We start from the raw sequence: 22,514 nt of genomic DNA, 5'->3' as shown, positions 1-22,514 counted from the left end.
ATTCAGACCCAGGGAGCTGCGATACGAAATGTTACTGCTAAGAAATCTTCCCCAGAACTTTGGAAATCTACGTCAAAGTCACATTTTACACCAATGAAATGCCCTTCTACAGTCCATATTACTGAAACCTGATTAATTGCAAGCATTAAAAGGAGGAATTATGACCTCTCTTTTGACTCAAAAAGACCGATTTCCAAATGCATTAATACACATAGGTGAGTACATCACAGTCCCATATGTGCATTTGTATGTATGTTGATATTTGGTTTATTTCGAAGCTGTGTCTCTTTGAGCCAAAAATAAATAGGCCGCTCTTTCTTGTTTACAAATGACTTCTTAAACCATTCTTAAGGAAGTAAATACTTTGGGAAGGCATTTCATTGATATGACATGTGATTTTTTTTTCCATCATTTTGTCAAATATAGGGAAGGAATTGTCTCACTGTTTTTTCCAGATAACTTTTGCCATTTTATTTTTTTCTTTCATTTTTTTTCAGTGATTAAACCATTTATACCCCTTCCCATTGAAAATACCTGATTAAAGAACATGTTTCTACTAAATAATAATAATTTTCCCCATTTTTTGATAATTTTGTTTTATTTATTTTTCTTAAATTTTCTTTTGTTTTTCTCAAAAATTTTTTTATGACCTGTTCTTTGTTTTTTTCTTTCTTCATTTTTTCTTTTGTTTTATGCAAAGTAAAATAACAGCAAGCATGATTTATATACAAGATGTACAAAGAATAGTGGTACGTGTTAGTGATTGCAGAATATTTCAGTTTGTTTTATTCATTTTTAATTAATGTTTTTCTTTATATTTTTCGGGCCACCAAACTTTATTAGTGGGCGACCAAAAAAAATTATTTGAAGGTTTTGGTGGCCCGAACGGGCCACCACCAAAAAAAGTTAATGTGGAGCCTTGATACATGTACATATTATCTTTTGTTTGCCAAAATTGATCATATTCTTTATTAGTTTTGCACACAAACTAACTACATGGACTAGTACATGTAGTTCCAAGGGTTTCATTCTCCTTTGAGGTATTAAATATTGGGATCCACTCTGAACATTTCGATTTTCCCCATACACCGAATACAGATGAAATAGAGTGAAAACAATGAAATCAATGAAATCTGATCCGAAAGAGAGGAGGGTGATGGCGACATAAATTGGATTACACGGTCTGCACCTGGTGCAGGTGTGAAACCTAACCCCACGGTCTCCTCCACTAAATGTAGGACAAATATCTATTTTTGTTTCAGAATATTTTCACAATCAGGATCACAATGAAATTCTATTCCATCAATTGTCTTATTATGCGTTAGTCTCATACCAAAAGTGAATAATGCATGAACACTGACCCCCCCCCCCCCACAAAAGAGTAGAAATAAATGCACTCATGTATCATTTTTGTGCATCCAGACTGAAAGTCTGAGTCAAGTAGGTCAGTAAACCAGTGACCAACCAATGCTACCACGAACCAGTGCAATGTCAAGCATATAGAAATTCAGATTTAATGACTTTGAAAATTAACCAATTTTAGAACTTACATGTAACTTCCTTCAAAACTGTCCCATGACATTTATCAATCAAGCAAGTAGAATGGAATTATATGGAAATGCAACTACCAAGAGGAATTTCTTAATTTTTGTGCTTCAATTCATTGTCCCATAACATTTAATTATTGGTGTATTGTGTATTAAAGGACTCTGTGGTGCCATATTTGTTTGTACAACTACTACATTTTTTTAATCCAAAATTACAACAAAGAAGACAAATTTCATACATGTATGTAAATATGACAACGTATTCTGATGTGTAAGTGTATTCAAACATGTAGGGTTCACAGAATTGCAAGATGGACCATTACATGTGGCATGTAGTATTCAAACAGGCAATTAATACTTCAAAATATTTCATTTAAATGCCAGTATTTTCATTTGCATGTACGGCAGACCAAGGAGACTAGGTGGCTACAACAAAGCAAGGAGCTTCAAACAGAAGCTCTTGATCAAAGTATCAAAAGTTATCTGTGAAAACACAAGATGGTGCTGTACAAATACTCCTCGGGCAATCCAATCAGCAAAGATGCACCGACTGAAAAGGAATAATATCATAGCTATGGAAATGGTTGCTAGAATCAGTGTTTTCACAGCATAGTGGGTGGAAGATAAAGGTTGAGTCAGTGAACAAAAATCAACAAACATCTGATCTAGGGTAATCACATGGTTTCAGTTCTCATTTTGAAAAAAACAGTAACAATGGCAGAGTATATTTCATACACTAATAACAAAATCATAATATAGCAGGTACAAAATACAGTTTTGTATCACTTGTCAGATTTTCTGAGAGGAAAATGTCAACCAACTTTTGGGTTGATAAGTTCTTTATGCCAACAAAAACCAAATTTTACTAAGTGAATCTCCTCCCCCCCCAAAAAATATATAAAATAATATGGCCCATTTTCTGAGCAATTTGATATTGGTGGTTAAACGAGACAAATTTCTTAATCTAGATACTATCATATCAGCATATTTTACTTTCTAAACTATTCAACTGTACAAAGGCGTGATAAATACAAATTATTAAGAAAAAGATGTGAATACATGCAATCATAAATCATAAATAGAGATTTTTTTTGGGGGGGTTGAAACTTGAAACACATACACATGTACATGAAATGGCTCATTCGGTACAGCAAGGGTTTACAAGCATTCATGCTTTAATAGCAATCAGGCAAAAAAATACCACCACCACATCACATAAACTTAAAAAATCAAATTAATACAGGCCTATACGATGACACAATTTAACAAACTGAACAATTTTTTTTCAAAGGTCAAGGAGGTGCCATTTTTCTAAGACTGATTCAATTTATAACACATCACTATTCTACTAATTAAGCCAATGCACAAGGAGATAAACCCAAATGGACCTACCCCCCCCCCCCCCTTTCATAGAACTTGTTATAATAACAAATTTGCAATAACAGAAAACAACTGCTGAAATCAACTGATTGATTCGCTGAAAGTAAACTAATTATAGTAATTGTGCAATTGATATATTTATAAGAAGTTTTTATAAACCTGGACTAAATATTTCCGTGACCAAATTTCCCCCGGAGGTACTTCCCATTCATCACATTTCCAGCCAAACTCTAGGTGGTGCTGCACCAGATCGAGTTTGCTCAATCTCGAAATTTTAGCCGGATCAGCCCTCTTCGCGATTAATCTCGAGATTCAAGAAACCCCATCTCCACCATCGTAAGAAAAAGTGATTCCTGCTCTAGGGAGGTATCAATGCATTATGGTCTGACACAGTGAATAAAATTATCTCCAGCGCGTCTGCACCTGCGATCTGGCGGGATAATTCCTAAAACAGCATGCTATATTGCAAATAATCCCAAGTCGACTTGGAAGTGCAATCTCGAGATTAATCCTGCGGACTAGCGCAATAATTGCGTCTCTATTACAAATAATCTTGAGATTGTTCAGATCAGGATAATTTGCCTGATCAGAAATAGCGCGCTAATTTGAAAACTCAGGCTGGTGCAGACGGCCCTTCTGAGCTAGACATACCTCATCGATTTCTCTGATCCACCTTGCTATGCCATCAAAGGACCACCTGTTTGTGATGTCATAGACCAGTAGAATGCCCTGAGCGCCACGTGAGTAGGATCTGAGGATGGTACAGAATCTACCTTGGCCTGATGTATCCCTGTATGGTAAGAGAAGGTGCAGTGGTTTGTTTACTGGACTCTCAATAATTAATTAAGGGTTCAAATCTAGAAATACACATGTCGGTAAGAAAAGGTGAAGGTGCAGTGGTTTGTTTACTTGACTTCTAATAAGTAAGTTTTAATGAAAAGGTAACCTGTACAGCATAGTGAGCATACAGTGTTTTGTTGACAGAATATGGTTCAAATCTAACCCTGTAGGTAAGAGAAAGTGAAGGTGAAGCTTTTTTACTTGACTCTCAGATATGAAGTTAATACTTCAAATCTACCCCTATAAAAGTAAGAAAAAGTGTAGTGGTTTACTTGACTCTCAATCACTGAGTTAGGGGTTCAAATTCATCCCTGTATACTAGAGAAGGTGAAGGTGGTTTGTTTACGGTACGTAACTTTTAATCATTTTTTGTGAAAGATTCAGATATTGTAGGTATGAGAGGGTGAATGAGAAAGTGCAGTGGTTTATGCTTGACTATCAATTATTAAGTTAAGGGTTCAAATCTACACCTGTGGGTAAGAAAAGGGGAAGGTGTAGTGGTTTGATGGTTATAATCATTAAATTAAGGGTTCAAATCTATCCCTGTATGTAAAAAGAAGTAAAAGTTACAGTGGTTTGACTCTGTTTACTTGCATTACACAAATAAATAAAAAGGTTGATAGAATTACATCAAACATCAAGTATCAAATTTTGATCACAAAATTATTATGGCCATTTCATTAGTCTTAATCACATAACAGGTAATTGGAAGCATAACCCAAACATTTCATTTCTTGACAACTGGTATGTTGTAAAGTGAAGTGGAACATCATTTATACATGCAGTAGATAGGCCTATATATTATAGGACTATGTGATCCCAATGATTGCATCCAGGGAAAAGAACCAGGTACTGTATGGGTAGTCTACGACTACGAGTATTTCTTAAAGGTCAAGTCCACCCCAGGAAATAGCTGACTTGAATAAATCTAGAGAAAAATAAAAAACTAACATACATGTAGTGCTGAAATTTCATCGAAATCGGATGTAATAAAAGAAAGTTAAGACATATAAAGTTTTGCTTATTTTTCATAAAAAGTGATATGCACATTACTACATGTAGGTGAGTCATTCGATGATATTTCTTTTGTGTTTTATTGTTTGAATTATACAATATTTTATTTTTTTAGATTTGACAATAAGGACCAACTTGACTGAACCATATAGTATTACACATGTAAACAATGTTAATTCCACATGTTCAGGCAGGAATTAATCGTTGTATCACTTGACAATGAGGAGAAAATTAGAATATTTCATATTTCATATACCGAAATAAAATACAAAAGAAATAGTGAGTGCATGACGTCATAGTTTCCTCATCTGCATACCAGCCAGGATGTGCACTGTTTTATGAAGTTAAGCAAACTTTAAAATGTCAGAACTTTCTTATTTTACATCCGATTTTGATGAAATTTTCAGTGTTATGCTCGTTGGATTTTTCTCTTATTATTCAAATAAACTTTTTGTTGGGGTGGACTTGTCCTTTAAGCCTGGCATGTCTGCAGGCACAGACACTGATTGAAGCTTTGATTAACAAGTGTCTCCACGCAAAGACTAGCACATACAAAACTTGCTGTTTCAATTTGGGCCTTCAGTACATAAGTACACATGAGTAGGCTGCAATTCAGACCATTTACTTGAGTGAAGGGTTTGCCCAGTGGACTAAGCCTCACTGTTCAGAGTGGCTAAAGAATATTGCTTTAAAACAAAAACCTCATTTTAGGGATGACTTCCCCTTCTGCTGAGAAGTTAACCAATTTAGCAGCCACCAAGTATGTGTACATGTCACAGCAAGAGCCATAAGGTTGTTTCAAACCTCCTCGATCACAAGAATCCCCGTTAAATTACGAGAACTTTTTTTGGCTAAAAAATACCCATTAATTATTCCTGCATTCACACCGCCCCGAAACGTACCCTTCAGGATAAGTTCCCGAAGTTACAAGCATGCACAGTATGGTCTGATAAGCAGGCAAGGCGCGAGATTCAAATTCACTAGCCCAGCAGCCACCCACGCCGCCGCGCCCAACGACACGCTGACCTAAAAGTTCCCGTAATTTGCTTTCACATCGCCAAAATACCTGCGACCTTAGAAAAATCCCCGCGAAAGTTCTCGTAATTTCGTCAAGTACCTACTATTTAGCGGGTATTTTCTTTCGGGAAATTACGCGTAGTTTGCTTTCACATTACCAAAATACCTGGTATTTTCTGATCGGGGTGAATTTCCCGATCAGAGAATACCTCGAACTGGCGAACTTCGAGGCGGTCTGAAACCACCTAATGAGGCCGTTCTCATTACGCTTTCTAAAACTAGTTTCCTGGAAGCCAATTCAGGAAACCAGTTTGGAAGATCGCTTTGCTAGCATTCCCACTTGATAACACAAAAGTGGTTTTCAATATCACTTCACGTAAAACGCTCTTAGTAGAATGACACATTCGCGCGAAATCCGAAATTGCAGCATAGGCATTCTACACCTGTCATGTGGAGTAGCGCACTCAAAATGTGCGAAGATCGCTTCCAGAAGAACAGTTGTGTCCTCACTTACGTTAAAACCAGTTTAACAAGGCAAAGCGATCTTGAAAACTACATCGCGAGGTGGTTTTCCAAACTGGTTTGGAAGATCGCTTCCAAGACCACTTCCACCGTTCTCACTACGTGTGAAACTAGTTTCCAGTAAACTAGTTTTAGGAACGTAGTGAGAACAGCCTCATAGACACACTGCGTGAAGTGAAGATTGAATCCAAAATGAAGTCACCACTTCAATGGACATTGTGAACTGAAGTAGAAAATGGAGGTACCTATTCAATCAGGGGATACATTTATTCCAAATCCATCTCAACAGAGATAGCATCTGCCCAACAGACAAAAAAGGTAATTCTAATGGACACCCCCTACTTTTTATTAAAGGCCAAGTCCCACCCAGTAACAAGTCAATTTGAATAAATCTAGAAAAACTCAAACAAAAATATAACTGAAATGTTATCAAAATCATATGCAGAATAAGTCAAGACATTTTTTAGTTCAATCGAAATATTATAATATGCCCATTAAAGTTAATATGCAAATGAGTGGGTAAATGTCACACATAATTTTATTTCAATATCAAATACAGGATCACTATAATTCAATGATTGTAGCTTTGAATAAAGCTCTTGATTCATAAGGCTACATGTAGGGGAAGGCGGGGTAAGTTGTGACAGTTTTTGCTTTTTGCATGTTAGAATTGATATGATTAATAATCTTGTCGAAATAAGTACCTTGCCTTGAAATTTCATTCTTCTGAAATATTTTCCACCTATATATAACTTTCTACCCCAACACTGAAAGTCATCGTGACCTTTGAAAAAAACCGATGTCAAATGGCTCAACTTGCCCCATATATGGGGTAAGTTTGAGCCACCTTCTGGGGTAAGTTGAGCCACAAAAACTATGTACAAAATGTATGGGGGGAGAACCAGCATGTCAATTTTTTGTTTAAATTCTTTTCACTTGCTAATTCTCTATAAATACTAACATCCTGTAAAAGGAAAAGAGCAGTCATGTAAATTTGCTCCTTTCAGCCTGCATTTCAATCTATTTTTATGGTTTGTTTGTTTTTTAAGATACATTACCATAGGAATTACCATGGCTCAACTTGCCCCATGCTATTTGGCTCAACTTACCCCAGTCCGAACTTAGTGCGATAATTTTGTATCCACACATTTATTATGCATTCATCATATAAAAGACTATGACAAGAATGAAGATCCATACCTGGACTAATAATATTGTTATCATGTCTTTATTATATTCAAAGACGTGTGTGTTTATAAAGCACTTATCTATTTCACACTCTTTTTTACTTTTTTGGCTGAAATTCATATTTTTCCCTCTAAAAAACTACTTTTTGTTTCAAAGTTGGAAACAATGTGGTGGGGTTAGGGGTTATGCTATGGGTCATCAATACATGACACCACCACAATGTCTGACTCATTCATTATTGGCCTGGGGCTGGTGGCTCAACTTGCCCCTATGCTCAACTTACCCCGCCTTCCCCTACATGTAAAGGGTGATTTTAATTTCACACATTGAGCAGTCTAATCATCTTTTACAAAAAAACATGAAATGTTTCAGATTTCACAAAATACAAAAAAGGGGCATGTGATGTCAATGTATTTGCATATCTCATCTGTTATCTGTTTTGTGAGATTTAGCAGAAGTTAAAATTATCATACCTTAATATTTCTAATCAAATTTTCATGATATTTTCATTGCATTTTAAAAAAATATATTTATCAACTTGTTCCTGGGGTAGAATTTGCCTTTAAACATTACTTACCAGAAAATTTTGAGAATTGTAAAGCAATTAGGGGGGGGGGGTATAATTAAATCAACAACCAATTCTAGACAATAGTTTCTTGAAAATTAATTAGGAACAGGGCTCACAGGAGGGGTGTTGTCTGAAACTTAAAAGAATATGTTTTCCCACTTCAACTTGAACTGAAAATGCCTTCAAGCTATAAAATACTGTGGTCTTAAAATAACAACTCAATTTCCCAAGCTTTCATTCTCGAGACACTACTGGACTGTATTGATGACCTGTGAATAATTCTCAACCTCTCTGTGCCAAAAAGGAACATGTTCAGGGCCTACCCTGACACTGAGCTAACACCTTTCTCGCCCCCTCCCATTAGTCATTTTTGCAGGATTACGGGAAATGGATGTTTCTTTAGTATGTTATGGAGAGACAGAAGTAGAAGTGGGGAGGGGGGAGGGGAGGTGGAGTGAGGGGTGGGTGGGAGGGAGGAAGGAAGGGTGAAGCATTTATCTGAGAACCAGGAGATTTCAACATGTTCTAAATGTATTTACCAATACCACTTTTACCACCTATTCACTCTCAGCAGCCAATATCTGAACATAGTCCTTCTTGAGAAAGTGCATAGATGTGAGAATCATAAAGACTTTCTAACACAAGCATACCACAATCCCAACATAATGCCCTTCTGGCACTCAACTTTCAATATCCCCTTAGCTTGTTAGTACGGTCAGGCAATCCAATTACATGTACACCCCAATCCAATCTCAGCGACTAATGGGTTAAACGCACTCCCATCTCCCCATCACCGAGGGCAACGACCCAACACAAGATGGACATGGCTGTCCAGGTGACCGCATACATTCATCAATTGGCATTTCAACTTATTGACTTTTAACCGCCAACTGCATAAGATGCACGCTTGAATTCGCCAGGCTCTTGTAAGAGATGGGAGTTTGGTTGGAGATGAAAATTGCGGGTTTGTACTCCTAGAAAAAGTTAGGGCAAGGTTGGATGCAGGGATTGGAATAATGTAATTTAAATGGTAAATGTCTCAGAGCGCAAATCAGAGCAGAAAATTAACCCAGTTTAAAAACAGGTGTTATGCACTGTCTCTACCATTTGACCCAAAATTGTAAGCACAGATCTTTCACGAAATTTCCTGGTAACACTTTTTAGATACACTATCAATCATCTGTCATTATTTTCAACATCTGAATAATATGCTCTCTGAATTACAAGGCACAATTATTGATACTAACAGGAAAGTTTACATTCACAGTTCAATGGTTCTCTCCCCTCTGTTTTTTTTTTCTTTTAGAATCAGTATTTTTTCCTCCATGACTAGAGATTCTGAAGGGAGAGTAAAATAGAAGATGTCAGGCTATGTCAGTGACAAACGAATAACTTACCATAGTTGTAATTTCACCCTCTTGCCATCCAATAATATGGTTGTCGTCTTGTGATCAATGCCTGGGGAAAGGACGAAAGATAAGAAAAAAATATTTAGTCAGAATAATACTTGAAATCAGCTAAAGATCTTGATGATGTATGACTTTCATGGCCTGCATATTTAACATGTTGACTTTCATGCGGAGTAGGTATTTCATGGAATGCAATGTCATAATCTTGACAATCAATCCCGCGAAACCATCACTCCCTCTATCTTCCACATAATCTGATATTAGAAGCCATTAGCCCCTTCAAATCTCATGCATCAACTCACAGGGTGGATTTGTTAGGCCAATTTTCCATCAAGGCACACTTCATCAGCTACGTCAACCCTTCTTACACCGCTGCCCCATGGGACTTGATTATTTCGGGCAGGAAATAATTTTCCAAGTATTGCAAATGCAAGGGTGATAATAGGTGGTTTCAGACCGCCTCGAAGTTCGCCAGTTCCAGGTATTCTCTGATCGGGAAATTTACCCCGATCAGAAAATACCAGGTATTTTGGTAATGTGAAAGCAAACTACGCGTAATCTCCCCGAAAGAAAATACCCGCTAAATAGTAGGTACTTGGCGAAATTACGAGAACTTTCGTGGGGATTTTTCCAAGGTCGCAGGTATTTTGGCGATGTGAAAGCAAATTACGGGAACTTTTATCCCAGCGTGTCGTTGAGCGCGGCGGCGTGGGTGGCTGCTGGGCTAGAGATTTTGAATCTCCCGCCTTGCCTGCTTATCAGATCACACTGCGCATGCTCGTAACTTCGGGAACTTATCCCGAAGGATGTGTTTCGGGGCGGTGTGAATGCAGGAATAATTAACGGGTATTTTTTAGCCTGAAAAAGTTCTCGTAATTTAACGGGGATTCTTGTGATCGAGGCGGTTTGAAACCGCCTATTGTAGGTTTCAACATGGAAGCTCCTTGGTTTCAAGCATGACAGTGATAAAATGGTGGTTTTGTTACTTGCTTGTAGCAAATCATTGTAAACCAGTGTTTTCATAATGTTTATCATTCACTTTATTGACTGTGAATATAAATAGAGATATGTGATATAAGACATTTTATGGTTAAATGCTCAAATTTGCATAGGTACAAAATTATGAATAAAGAAATAAGTTTGAGATCAGGGGGGCGTTTCATCAATATTTTCGTCCGACAAGTTGTCAGATCTGACAACTTTCCTGGATTCTGATTGGTTGAGAAGCAATGTTACTATAGCAACTGTCGGATAAAACAGGACTTGTCGGAAAAAACGTCTGACAAGTCCTTTCATGAAACGCTCCCCAGCACTCATCCCACTATACATTAGCAATGATGTCATTAGAATTTCGGTAAATTGTTACAAAAAGCAGAAAAAGTGATGAGAAAATTGTGTTGTGATCACCATAGCACCTTCTCTGGGGAAAAGAAGTGAAGTGTACATGTACAGGCCTCTAGATGGCCTACATGTATCTAATTCCAATGATTATGTTTACAAAATATTTATTACACAACATATGCATTTTTTGTCCTTTTCAAGTTTTGAAGCAAGAAAAGTGGAAATTCAGTTTATATTACATTTAAAAAAGTGATTCTGAAATTAAAAATAAGAGGAAATATCAATATACAGGTTAACAAAAATGAACACTAGTATGATATAGGGCCAACAGTACATAACACACCTCAGTTTACTCAGAAACCCCCCAAAAAAGTCAAAAGACCATCTTGAGACAAATGGACAAAGACTAAAGTTGTAAGTGACCGCTGTATTAACAACACTGACAAACATGAGTCACAGCACCTATTAATACATGATGTATGTAGGATTCCAGCTGACTGGTCACCTACTCACCTTCCTCAATTCTGTGTTCCTACTTGAAGTAGGATCCATAAAAGTGGTTGCAAATTTGCAACTTTACATGTATATATTTATGTGTACTTACATTTTTTTTATTCCTTCTTTTTATGCTTCTAAAATACATTTTCAATTATTTATTGGAGGAAGTTACATGTATAAATGGCTAGTCTTAAAATACAGGCCCTACATTTTGACTTAATACAGAGGAAAGATTAGCCTGCAATAATCATTGTGTAGAGAAACTAAAATGTGTTTTAGTGGAAATGTAGGCCTACCTGCCTGCTATTGCTAATTACTGTGATATTAATGTATCAAATAGTGAATTAGTGTATTACAATTCAAGTGGTCCTGTATTACGAGACTACACTGCTGAGAATGGTGCATTATGGGTGATGAACCTGGCCAGATATAGAGTGGTTGAGGAGTTAAGGTGGGACTGTTGGGGCTGCTTGTTCATATGCCCTAATAGTAATAAAGGACTTTCAATATCATAGTAATCAGATAATAAAGCATTTTAAAATGAACTGTAAAATAAAACGTACATGTAGATGCAGGAATGTGAACATGCCCTAAAACAAGAGATTAATCAGTACAGTCTGGCTACACTAATCTGTTACTCTTTCCCGGCTTTTCTTTAAATTATTCAGATTGACCACACGACTAGGAGATGAAATATTCAAGCAGCATGAAACGGTACACCATCCACCTACAATCAGGGGAATGGGTTCACCAAGCATCTTATCACTGATTTTCAATGACTTATCTGTGCTGAGCCAATCAGATGCAAGGATTTCAGTAGCTTATAACAGTTCTGATCCAGTGAAAATCACTATTTGCTTCATGAAATGCTCCCCATGTGTATTTAGAAGCTCCTTGGTATTCTCACTCATTGATGTTCGGTTAATAATTAGAACATTAGTTTTAGCAATAGTAAACTCAGAACATTTCACTCTTATTTTTTTAACAGTGAAGTCAATGAGAGCTACATGTACTTAAATATTAATCTATTGCTATTTTCATGGTCTGAGAAGCATAATACATGTAGTAACCACAATCTATTGAGGTCACTAAATTTTGAGGCATACAATAAAAAAAGAAACTTCTTTAATACTGTATTACAATTTACAAGGAAGTTTGACACATCCTAATTAATACAGCAAAACAAGAAATAAACCTCACTTGTTTTTCATCTCTGATACATTATAAAAACAAACAAGAATTAGAAATCTTCTTGGTTGATAATACAGCCATGCAGGTTAAAATTCTGAAATATTTTCATAACTAGGCCTTCATGTCACACATGTACATGCATAAACAAGATCAGTTTCACAATGAGCAATATCAAAGTTCAAGATGTAGGGTTATGTAATTGGGGGAAAATACATATATACACAAAACAAGATACATAGGACTACATGTAGGCGTAATGTCCACACATTGTACACATGGTACAGAACGGAATGCTGAAAATATTACCTACAGTACATTGTACATGTGCATGACGACATGAAAATATATACATGTAAATCTCCAAATATAACAAAAAATGTCAGAACTATGTTTTTTACTTTTTATCATATCAAGTTTGATGAAAAACAAAATGCTTTGCTTGAATAATTTCACCCAGTTGATCAATTGAAATAACACTAGTACCCCCTTCAAATGTGTACATGTACAGTGTATGCAGACAAACATCAATTATGATTCTGAACAAAAGTGAAAGAAAATACTCAGACAGCTGATAAATGTGCCATGTCTGGAACAATCCCAGGAAGCAGCCTTCTGGCCAATGCTCCAAGCACAAGTCCTTAAAATTAAACAAAAGTACAAAACATATACAATTACATGTGTATGCATCATGATTTACTATGAATTTAACCATTATATTTAAAGGAAATTTGAACAAATTTTGTTTTACAAATTCTAAAGTGTTAACTTTTATGCATTAAGGTTAGAAAATGCATTCATTGCTGTTTAAATTTGAAAAACTTTTACTTGAAAGATCAGTTCAGATCAGTTTATACAATTTTTTTTTAAAAGATTTACTGTGTACATGTACACTTGAATTTTAATTTAACACAAATTTTACTGGTCTTAAGACTGGTTTTGAGGGGGGGGGGATGTTGATGGACATAGCAGCCTAGGTCTGCATAAAACATTCCAGCAATGTGTGGTACATCCTTGGCCTACAACATATTCAAGTCCACAAATTCACAAAAACTCGTTTTCTGACATGTTACACTGTATGTGTAAAAAAGTGAGTTTGACAGTACTGTGGGAATCAGTAGGAGTTGTATAAACAGGAGCTGAGCCAGAGATTTCTAGCTGTCCAAAAAGATCAGCTTACCGTTACCATGGGATACCAAACAGTCACTGGTCTGCCAGCCAGACTTTAAAGAACAGTTCTGAAATGCAAACTTGTATGAAATTATCTGAACTTCATACAGGTCTGTATTCATTTTTTAAAGTAATGTTTTTAGTGAGAAGTTTAAAGCATTGGATACATACATGTACCGTATTTTACTTTGCTAGCAATAGCATTTAAACATAGTCTTTCAGTACCACATCGTAAAAAATCAATGAGATTTCTCTTCCTGTGATTATATGTTTGTGATAATATGATTCATGTACACATACATGTAGGCCTATTAATAATAGGAATCCCCCCCCCCCCCCCATCAGATAATATTGGGAGTTGTGTAGATTAGAGTGTCACCCTTGATATTATGTGAATTACTTTATTCCAAAGTCACCACTCTGAATATATGAGTAAAATGTCTCACAATTATAACGTAGCACCGATTACTTGTCATAAAGTAACCTAACATGAATTGTTAGTGAGTACGGAGGAAAGATTGAATTCATACAATGTTCAATAAACTTTAACATATTACATGAAAAAAATCACTTTGATACAAAAATTTCATCACTTCTCTGAATTTGCCTAAAATATGACTTTTCTCCTGCTGGAATAGTATGTAATCCAGATTCAAATGTTCAGTCAGAACCTGCAATATTAAAGAGAAATTCCAGTAGTTGCAGTACTGTAAACACTGATTTCATGAGAAAGTCTGTAAAACAAGGCTTAATTGTCAGTATATCATCGAGGATCTAGATCTGGTACAGTTACATTAACTGAACTTTGTGAATCTTGAAATCTACGCTGAAAAATGTTAACACCGAAGATCCCCAACACAGATAAGTGCACGTGGGACAATGTATAATTATTGCTTTAGAGCGTCGGGCCCGACGCTCTACCCGAATCCTGTGCTTATTTGCTGATTTCTCAGCAATTACACCATTTCTTCCGGAATACTTTGACACATGCGTTTTATTTAAACAAACAGACACTTTGGTGGTCATTTCATTGGATTCTGTACGAACTCATTTTGATATCGTTACCAAAACTAGCATTTACCTTTAAAACTAGAGTTTTGCAGTGTGGTAATATAACTCATATCAAAAGTAAAAAAAAAAATTAACAAACAAAAATAAGGAGTACTGTATATACATGTACATATAGAAAGGCCAGGCTTGCCATCATGTGAACTTGAGTAATTCTACAGCATCAGCAATTTTGTATTATGACTGGGCAATCCAAGTTTGTTGTGGCTGATGACTGCAAAAGTTGTCAGACAGCTGGTGACTTTCTTTGGGGGAAAAACACTTTTTTATTACTTATAAACAAAATTGGAATTGATCCAAATATCCTTTAAAAGAATGATTGCATGTGGAAGTATAACAAGACACATAACTACATGTACATGAAGGTACATGTATATAAAAAGGTGAGGGTATGGCATCATCAACAGCATACATACATGTACATACATGTACATATGCACAGTGCATACATGTACTATCACAATTAAAATAATATTTGATTTATGAACGAATAATAACCCTAAATGAAGCATACAGTATAAAAGTTTCTCACTATAATCTCAAATTAACCACGGAATTGTTAATTGGAGTATACTGTAGTGTACATTTACATGTATATTTTTTATCATCTAGATATCTTTCATATGTAAATACTGTTAATTAATTTTGTTAAATTGTTATGTAGTCATTGCTAGCGTGTATTAGTATACTCAGGATTTTCATTCTTAAAAACATGTTTCTATCTATCTAGACTAGAAGGGGCCAGACTTGACTAGCATCCATGCTATTTTCTGGTTCCTATTATCCTTGCTTTTCTATGTATTCATAAATTATTGTCTGTAAACTTGTAAAATTGGTATTATCATTGCATTGGATAATAAAATTCATTCATTCATCATTCATTCATGTACTTTACAAACAGAAGGCAATAATGCCATTGATATTCACACACTGCAAGAATTCAATCAATATTCATTTTGTCAAAATTTTCTAATTCCAGTGACACAATGGGAGCTCTCTAATTAAAGGCTGGTGACAGATTCCTCTATAGGCCTCCCCACTTTGGATGCTCAATACAAATAAATCATTATCCTCACACAAAATACGGCACACAAATATCAGGGATACTTCTATATCCATCTCATTTTACACAAATTAGTGGCTTACTTTCTTTCAATTAATGCAGATGGCAGAATGATCAACTGTGATCAATGCTACAGCAAGCCTTTGCAATTGTTTTTACACGAGAGAACATTTAGATACACCAATCTAGAAATTCATTGGATTCAAAAAAGGGAAAGGGGGAACAGAAGTGGCAAGAACACTTTTAATTTAAAGATAAATTCCAGTTTTGGTAACGACCTCAAAATGACTTTACAGAATCTAATATAATGACCACCCAAGTGTTTGTATGAATAAAAAATATGAGCCAAAGGATTCTGGAAGAAATTATGTAATTGCTGAGAAATAAGCAAAATAAGCGCGGATTCTGTCACTTTCGTCGGGTCTTTATTCCAGCAATAATAATACACTGTCCCACGTATGCCTATCTGTGTAAGCGATCTTCAGTGTGATCGTATTTCAGCTTAGATTTTATGATTTCACAAAGTTCAGTTTATGTAACTGTACCATATCTAGATCCACGATGATATAGTCATACTTAACCTTGGTTTTACAGACTTTCTCACGAAATTTGTGTTACTGCAAATACTATCATTTAGCTTTTAACATAAAATCCAAATTATTTCATATTTCATATTCCAAATAAAAAATAGTTCCAATGTATCAATTATATTTTTATTTCCCCCTAAACTTTCTCTGTTTCCATGTACACTGTAAACCGTGGGTAAATATCTCCATGTAGAACAACTTTGTGTCTTTTCATTTTCCTCAATTAGGCAAATCTGTTCTACTGTGTCCATCATCAGGCCAAAACGTTTTTCTTTTCTCTCCTCCCATGGACCTGCATGTATGCTCGTCCCCACTTCTCTTCTCCTCATGCTGTTTTAGTAATAATAATAATTCATTAACAGTTGTATTATTTTTTGTCATCAACCATAAACTCAGGGATGATTTATCTGCAATTATTTTTTTTCTTATTTTTCATAGCATTCTCTGCCAAATAACATCAGTACATTTAAAGGAAACCAAAACCCAAGAAGAAAAGTAATCTTGTTGGAAAGAGTAAAATAAGAGGAACAATTTAAAAAAAGTTTCATCAAAATCGGTTATGAAATAAGCAAGTTATTGGAGTTTGAAAACTCTTGTTGTACTGTCTATGGGCATCCTCAAATTGGCAAACGTGCTTCAAAATGGCTAATTTTGTGGACAACTCTCCATTTGTTTTGTACACAAATTTTCAGATTTTCCTCATTATCTTTCAAATTGCATCTTGCCTCCTTCTGAGCACAACATATGTCATGGGAAAATATAATCCACGCCATATATGTCAAGGTCAGGAGGAGATAATATGAAATATGTAAAATAAAGGGTAAAATCTTAAAATATGTGTACAAAACAAATGGAGAGTTGTCCACAAAATCAGCCATTTTGAAGCACGTTTGCCAATTTGAGGATCCACATAGTAAGTACAACAAGACTTTTTAATCGTCCATAACTTGCTTATTTCATAACCGATTTTGATGAAACTTTTTTTAAATTGTTCCTCTCATTTTACTCTTTCCAATTAGATCACTTCTCTTCTTGGGTTTTGGTTTCCTTTAAGTCTGATTCAATGAAAACCACTGTATGTGAACAGGTACCCATTACATTCCAGTAGGTGTTGGTTTACATTAAATAATAAATAACAGCTTCATCGTCATAAATACAAACATCCTATAAATCCTCCATGCCTTTATGCAGTGCTCGCTGCAGCAAATCTCAATATATATCAGATATAAACACAGCACATCTCCTGAAACCCTTTACTTATCTCTGCCAGTTATTCTAGGCATCTCAATTATCCGATTTGGGTGGTAGTGATATGTCATCATGCCTTCCGGTCGATATCCTACATTCATCATCACATCAATAAACCATGTGAACATTGAATCCAAGACTTAAACAATAATAAGCTTTACCAGAATTTATGTTTGAGGGGCTACATGTAAATGTAGATGGTGACAAATCCAATCATGAAGAGTTGGGTGTCTTAAAGAAAACAAATTTCTCTATTTAAACTTTGTTGTTAAAAATAGGCCTAAATGCAATACCGGTATACTGAGTTTTTTGTGTATGAACCGTTTCATGAAAGTTGTCAGCACTGACAAGTTGTCTTTCTCCGACAGTTACCATAGTAACAGTCAGAGGCCTTTCAGCCAATCAAAACCAAGGATTTCACTGAAATTGCCAGCACTGACAATCTAGTCAGTGCTGGCAACTTCCAATTACCTGTAAATATTGTGATTATATGTGATTTTGAATACCAATAAAACACTTAATTAAAAAAAAAAAAAAAAAAACTTTCATGAAACACCCACAAGGTCTATGACAACAGTGTAGTAAAAGAACATGGCATACATGTACTTGTAAATGTCAGGAAGAAGCGAGGCAGTTCCCCCACCCCTCAATCCCCAGAAAAATCTAAGAGCGTCAATGATTTTAGCACATTCATGTACATGTATAGGTACATTATAAAGGCCTACGTGTACATGGATGGGGAAGGTCATTCCTTTGGAGGTCAAAAAATGGGACAATTTCAAATTCAACTGCTTAAGTCAAAATACTCGTTTCTGTAGTAGGTCCATGCTATTAGCATGGATCCTAGGATCCATGCTATTAGCAAGAAACTTCAAACCTAGGGGTTGATAGGTTTTGGGATGAGTATGCAAGAGGGGAAAAAAGGTTTAGAGAGGTACATGTAGGGGAATGGACCCTATAGCAACAATGTACCCCTTGTGTATTTTCATTTCTTCTTTTTTTTTTCTTTTTTTTTGGGGGGGAGGGAGACCTGAATGGATCTATGGTAATTATTACTGCAAACAAAGAAGAAATAGAGAATGACAAGCGATGAGTATGTAAAATAGGACAAATTCTTTAAATCAAACTACGATTTGGCAATCTATATCACAAAAACCAAGTCATCTACATTCCAATTTCTATGGTATCTCTGAAAGCTATCTATGATGCCTCAAAAATCATAACAAAAATTTCTTGTCAGCCATCCACAGTCAAGAGTGACCAATATGCAGAAACAACAACATGTAATCTGTACATGCCAAAAATAGAAGGCGCAGGACTGGAGGCAGAGTGGAGATGGTTGAAAGAGAAGACGAAGAATATTAAGTGAAATGCAATCCGACAGAATTCATGACATGCCCGGTATTCAAATCATATCAGTCTAAATTGAATGAAGATGGCATCTTATTACAGATAGTTTTCCTTAAAGGAAAAGTTTACCCTGATAATACATCATGGTTTTTATAATAACAGGAGAAAAAAAGAAAAAATACTGGTGGTGGATTGATGAATATCATCAACCAAAGAAAATTTATTTTTAGTTTTCAATATGAGGTGTCATACGCAAGCAGGCAGAGCAGCTCCCCAATATATCGTGTACTATTCCATAAATTCCCATTTTTTAAATGGAATATGACAAAAAAAAAATTTGAAGGATACAAATGTGTCTCATGAAATATCCCGCAAAAATATTTTTTTCCCTGTATTGAATTTTATTGCCCTGCATTTTCTCATTAAAGGGAAGTGTCCTGGGCATATATTGTATTACTTGAATGTGCAGATTTGCAAATAAAGTGATATATAACACTTTCTGAGAAAATTACTATCACACATGGCGGAGTTGCTCATCTACATGTATGGAAGAAAAAAATACAAAATTTAAAAAATCATAACTCCATTATTCTTTGACTGATTATCATCAAACCTTTAACAATATTTTGTCTTTACTTTCTCTGCTTTTATTCAAACTAAATTATTGTCCTGATGAACTTACCCTTTTAAGGAACTCTCAAGGGAACTCTCTGGTATGGGACTCATTTAACATTAAAGGTCAAGTCCACCTCAGAAAAATGTTGATTTGAATCAATAGAGAAAAATCAGACAAGCACAATGCTGAAGATTTCATCAAAATCGGATGTAAAATAAGAAAGTTATGACATTTCAAAGTTTCGCTTATTTTTAACAAAATAGTTATATGAACGAGCCAGTTACATCCAAATGAGAGAGTTGATGATGTCACTCACTCACTATTTCTTTTGTTTTTTATTGTTTGAATTATTTCAATTTTTACGAATTTGATGATTAGGACCTCCTTGCCTGAAGCACAACATGTTAAAATAATGGAATTCCACGTGTTCAGGGAGGAATGAAACTTCATTTCACATGACAATGACGATAAAATCAAAATATTTCATATTTCAAACAATAAAAAACAAAAGAAATAGTGAGTGAATGACATCATCGACTCTCTCATTTGGATGTAGCTGGCTCGTTCATATAACTGTTTTTGTGAAATGAAGCGAAATTTTGAAATGTCATAACTTTCTTATTTTACATCCGATTTTGATGAAATTTTCAGTGTTATGCTTGTTGAATTTTTCTCTTTTTATTCAAATCAACTTTTTGTTGGAGTGGACTTGTTTCTTTTCATAATATTTAGAAAAAATATGGTACATGTACATGTATAATCTAACAATCCATAAAGGGTTGCTACCGTTGCTTCTCAGATACACTTACATTCAAGCAATTACCCCCCCACCAAAAAAAAGATAAATAATAAATAAATAAATAAATAAATACATTAATTAATTTATTTATGTTTTTATTACTTTATTTATTTATTTATGTATTTATTTATTCATTTATTTATTTATTTATTCATTCATTTATTTATTTATTTATTTATTTATTTATTTTGGGCCACACATTATTTTGTGAGTACAAAAAGGGAGAAAGGGAGAAGAAGAATGAGAACAGCAGAGTGAGAAAATGGAGGAATAGATAATAATGATAAAGACAATAATGAATTGAAAGAATGAGGATCTGAAGAAGCAAAAGAAGAGGAAACACTACACAAAGAAGAAGCATTGAAACCTGACCACCCATAGAGGAAGTTGAGTCCGAACCTTCACTCTTCATTTGTAATGTTTTGAAGTCATTAGGAGTCTTGCTCTACAGCCTTGATAGGTCATTAATGAGTAATTAACTCCACTTGTCATTTAAATGATTTGGGTACGAGGCACAGGTAGAGGAATGGAAATGATTACAGGATAAGAAAGGATTAAGCATTCCATCAGGAACCATTAGACACGGTAAAGTTGATCGGAGTTCAGACCATGCTCCATCACCAAAATACAGATAATTTGTTCAGACCGCAAAATACCTGATAAATATTTTTGGAAGACATACCGCAAAAAATAAACCCTTTTGTCTACGTTCTTAAATTGATGGGCATGTCAAAGTATGATCTGGGTAGTAGACACCAGGTGCGTAATTAAAAATCACAAACTACATAAATTATAGATTTAGAGCAGGCTATTGACACAACTCTATATGGCTCCCACGACTTACCTACTCTTCACAAATTTTCTTTGCTTTCACTATGCAAGTATAAAACCTACTACCTTAGCAAAATCTGTGTAAAATTTCTAGAAATTAAAAAAATCATGGACCTTCTCAATAGCAGGTATTATCTAATCAGGGTAGATAGGATAGATTTCACAATCAGAAAATATCAGGTATTTTTTAGTTTCACGTGGGTCTGAAAGCACCTAGTCTAAAAGCTGATCAGTGATGGTATTAGAAGGACGAGAGATGCATCATGGATACAGAATGTTGATTTGATGAGTAGCAGGTATAAATGAATGAGTCAACAATCAAAAGAGAAGACAAAGGAAGGGATTTACATTGGTTGTAAACTCTGTATATGTCATGTTTCGATGTATGTACATTTGAAAAGCATGCCATTTTGCTTGAACAGGATAACCCTATCTTTTTAAAGAAAACATGAATAAATAAATAATATTCAATTAAATATGCAAAAAAGAAAGAAAGAAAGAAAGACAGACAGACAGACAGACAGACAGAAAGAAAGAAAGAAACGAAGAAAGAAAGAAAGAAAGAAAGAAAGAAAGATAGAGAAAGAAAGAAAGAAAGATAGAGAAAGAAAGAAAGAGAATGATTTAAAAAAAGAGAAAGGTGGTATAAACAAGGGAAATTAGGTTGAGAAATCTGCATGTCCGTTTTTCCCTGGAAATTGATGCTTTACATGTATAATAATAATGGGTATTTAGAGGCGCTAAAAACAAAAAGTACCATAGCGCGTACAAAAGTAGGAAACAATTTAATATTTGCAATGATTACTACAATATTTAAGATAAAAAGGGAAATATTAATTATTGAGGAAAAAAGTATGTCTTAAGGGATGATGTATGCAATGAAATTTGTATTTATCAGTTTGTCCTGTTGAATTTGGGGCAACCCCACCCCCCCCCCTTCCAGATTGGATTTATTTCGCATTGGGCATAGTTAAGTTTGTAGAAGAACTACTGGTAACTCATACACTTGTGTGTCATGGTGTCTATTTCACAAACAATCATGCAAAAATATATTAATAGGTACATGTAGGCCCTAAGCTTTTTAATATCATGTCGTACATGTAGCTGAGGATTATTGGAGACTAGCACCACATATGTGTACAAGCAGGCTGTCAGGCAAAATGCACATGTTAAATGCATAATCAGCCAGTCTTCTATTGGGTTAAAAAAATCATGAAGCAGATACATTTTGTCTTTCTGTTGCTGTTTGAGAGAACAAATTCGAGAATGC

General features: G+C 35.1%; 1 protein-coding gene across 1 annotated transcript in view; it reads right to left on the bottom strand.

Annotated features, from left to right (window-relative positions):
• The window catches only part of LOC121422763 (ras-related protein Rab-40C-like), a 42,555-nt gene that overhangs the window by 11,493 nt on the left and 8,548 nt on the right, over positions 1–22,514 (bottom strand). The window contains exons 2-3 of the mRNA XM_041617943.1: positions 9,474–9,534; positions 3,579–3,717 (exon numbers count right to left, since the gene is read on the bottom strand). Coding sequence (XP_041473877.1) covers positions 3,579–3,717; positions 9,474–9,534 — 200 coding nt within the window. The remainder of the gene's footprint in view (positions 1–3,578; positions 3,718–9,473; positions 9,535–22,514) is intronic.

Source organism: Lytechinus variegatus, chromosome 10 (assembly GCF_018143015.1).
Source record: "Lytechinus variegatus isolate NC3 chromosome 10, Lvar_3.0, whole genome shotgun sequence".
NCBI lineage: Eukaryota > Metazoa > Echinodermata > Echinoidea > Temnopleuroida > Toxopneustidae > Lytechinus > Lytechinus variegatus.
The sequence above is the reverse complement of the archived record's forward strand: the minus strand, read 5'-3'. Positions and strand labels throughout refer to the sequence as shown.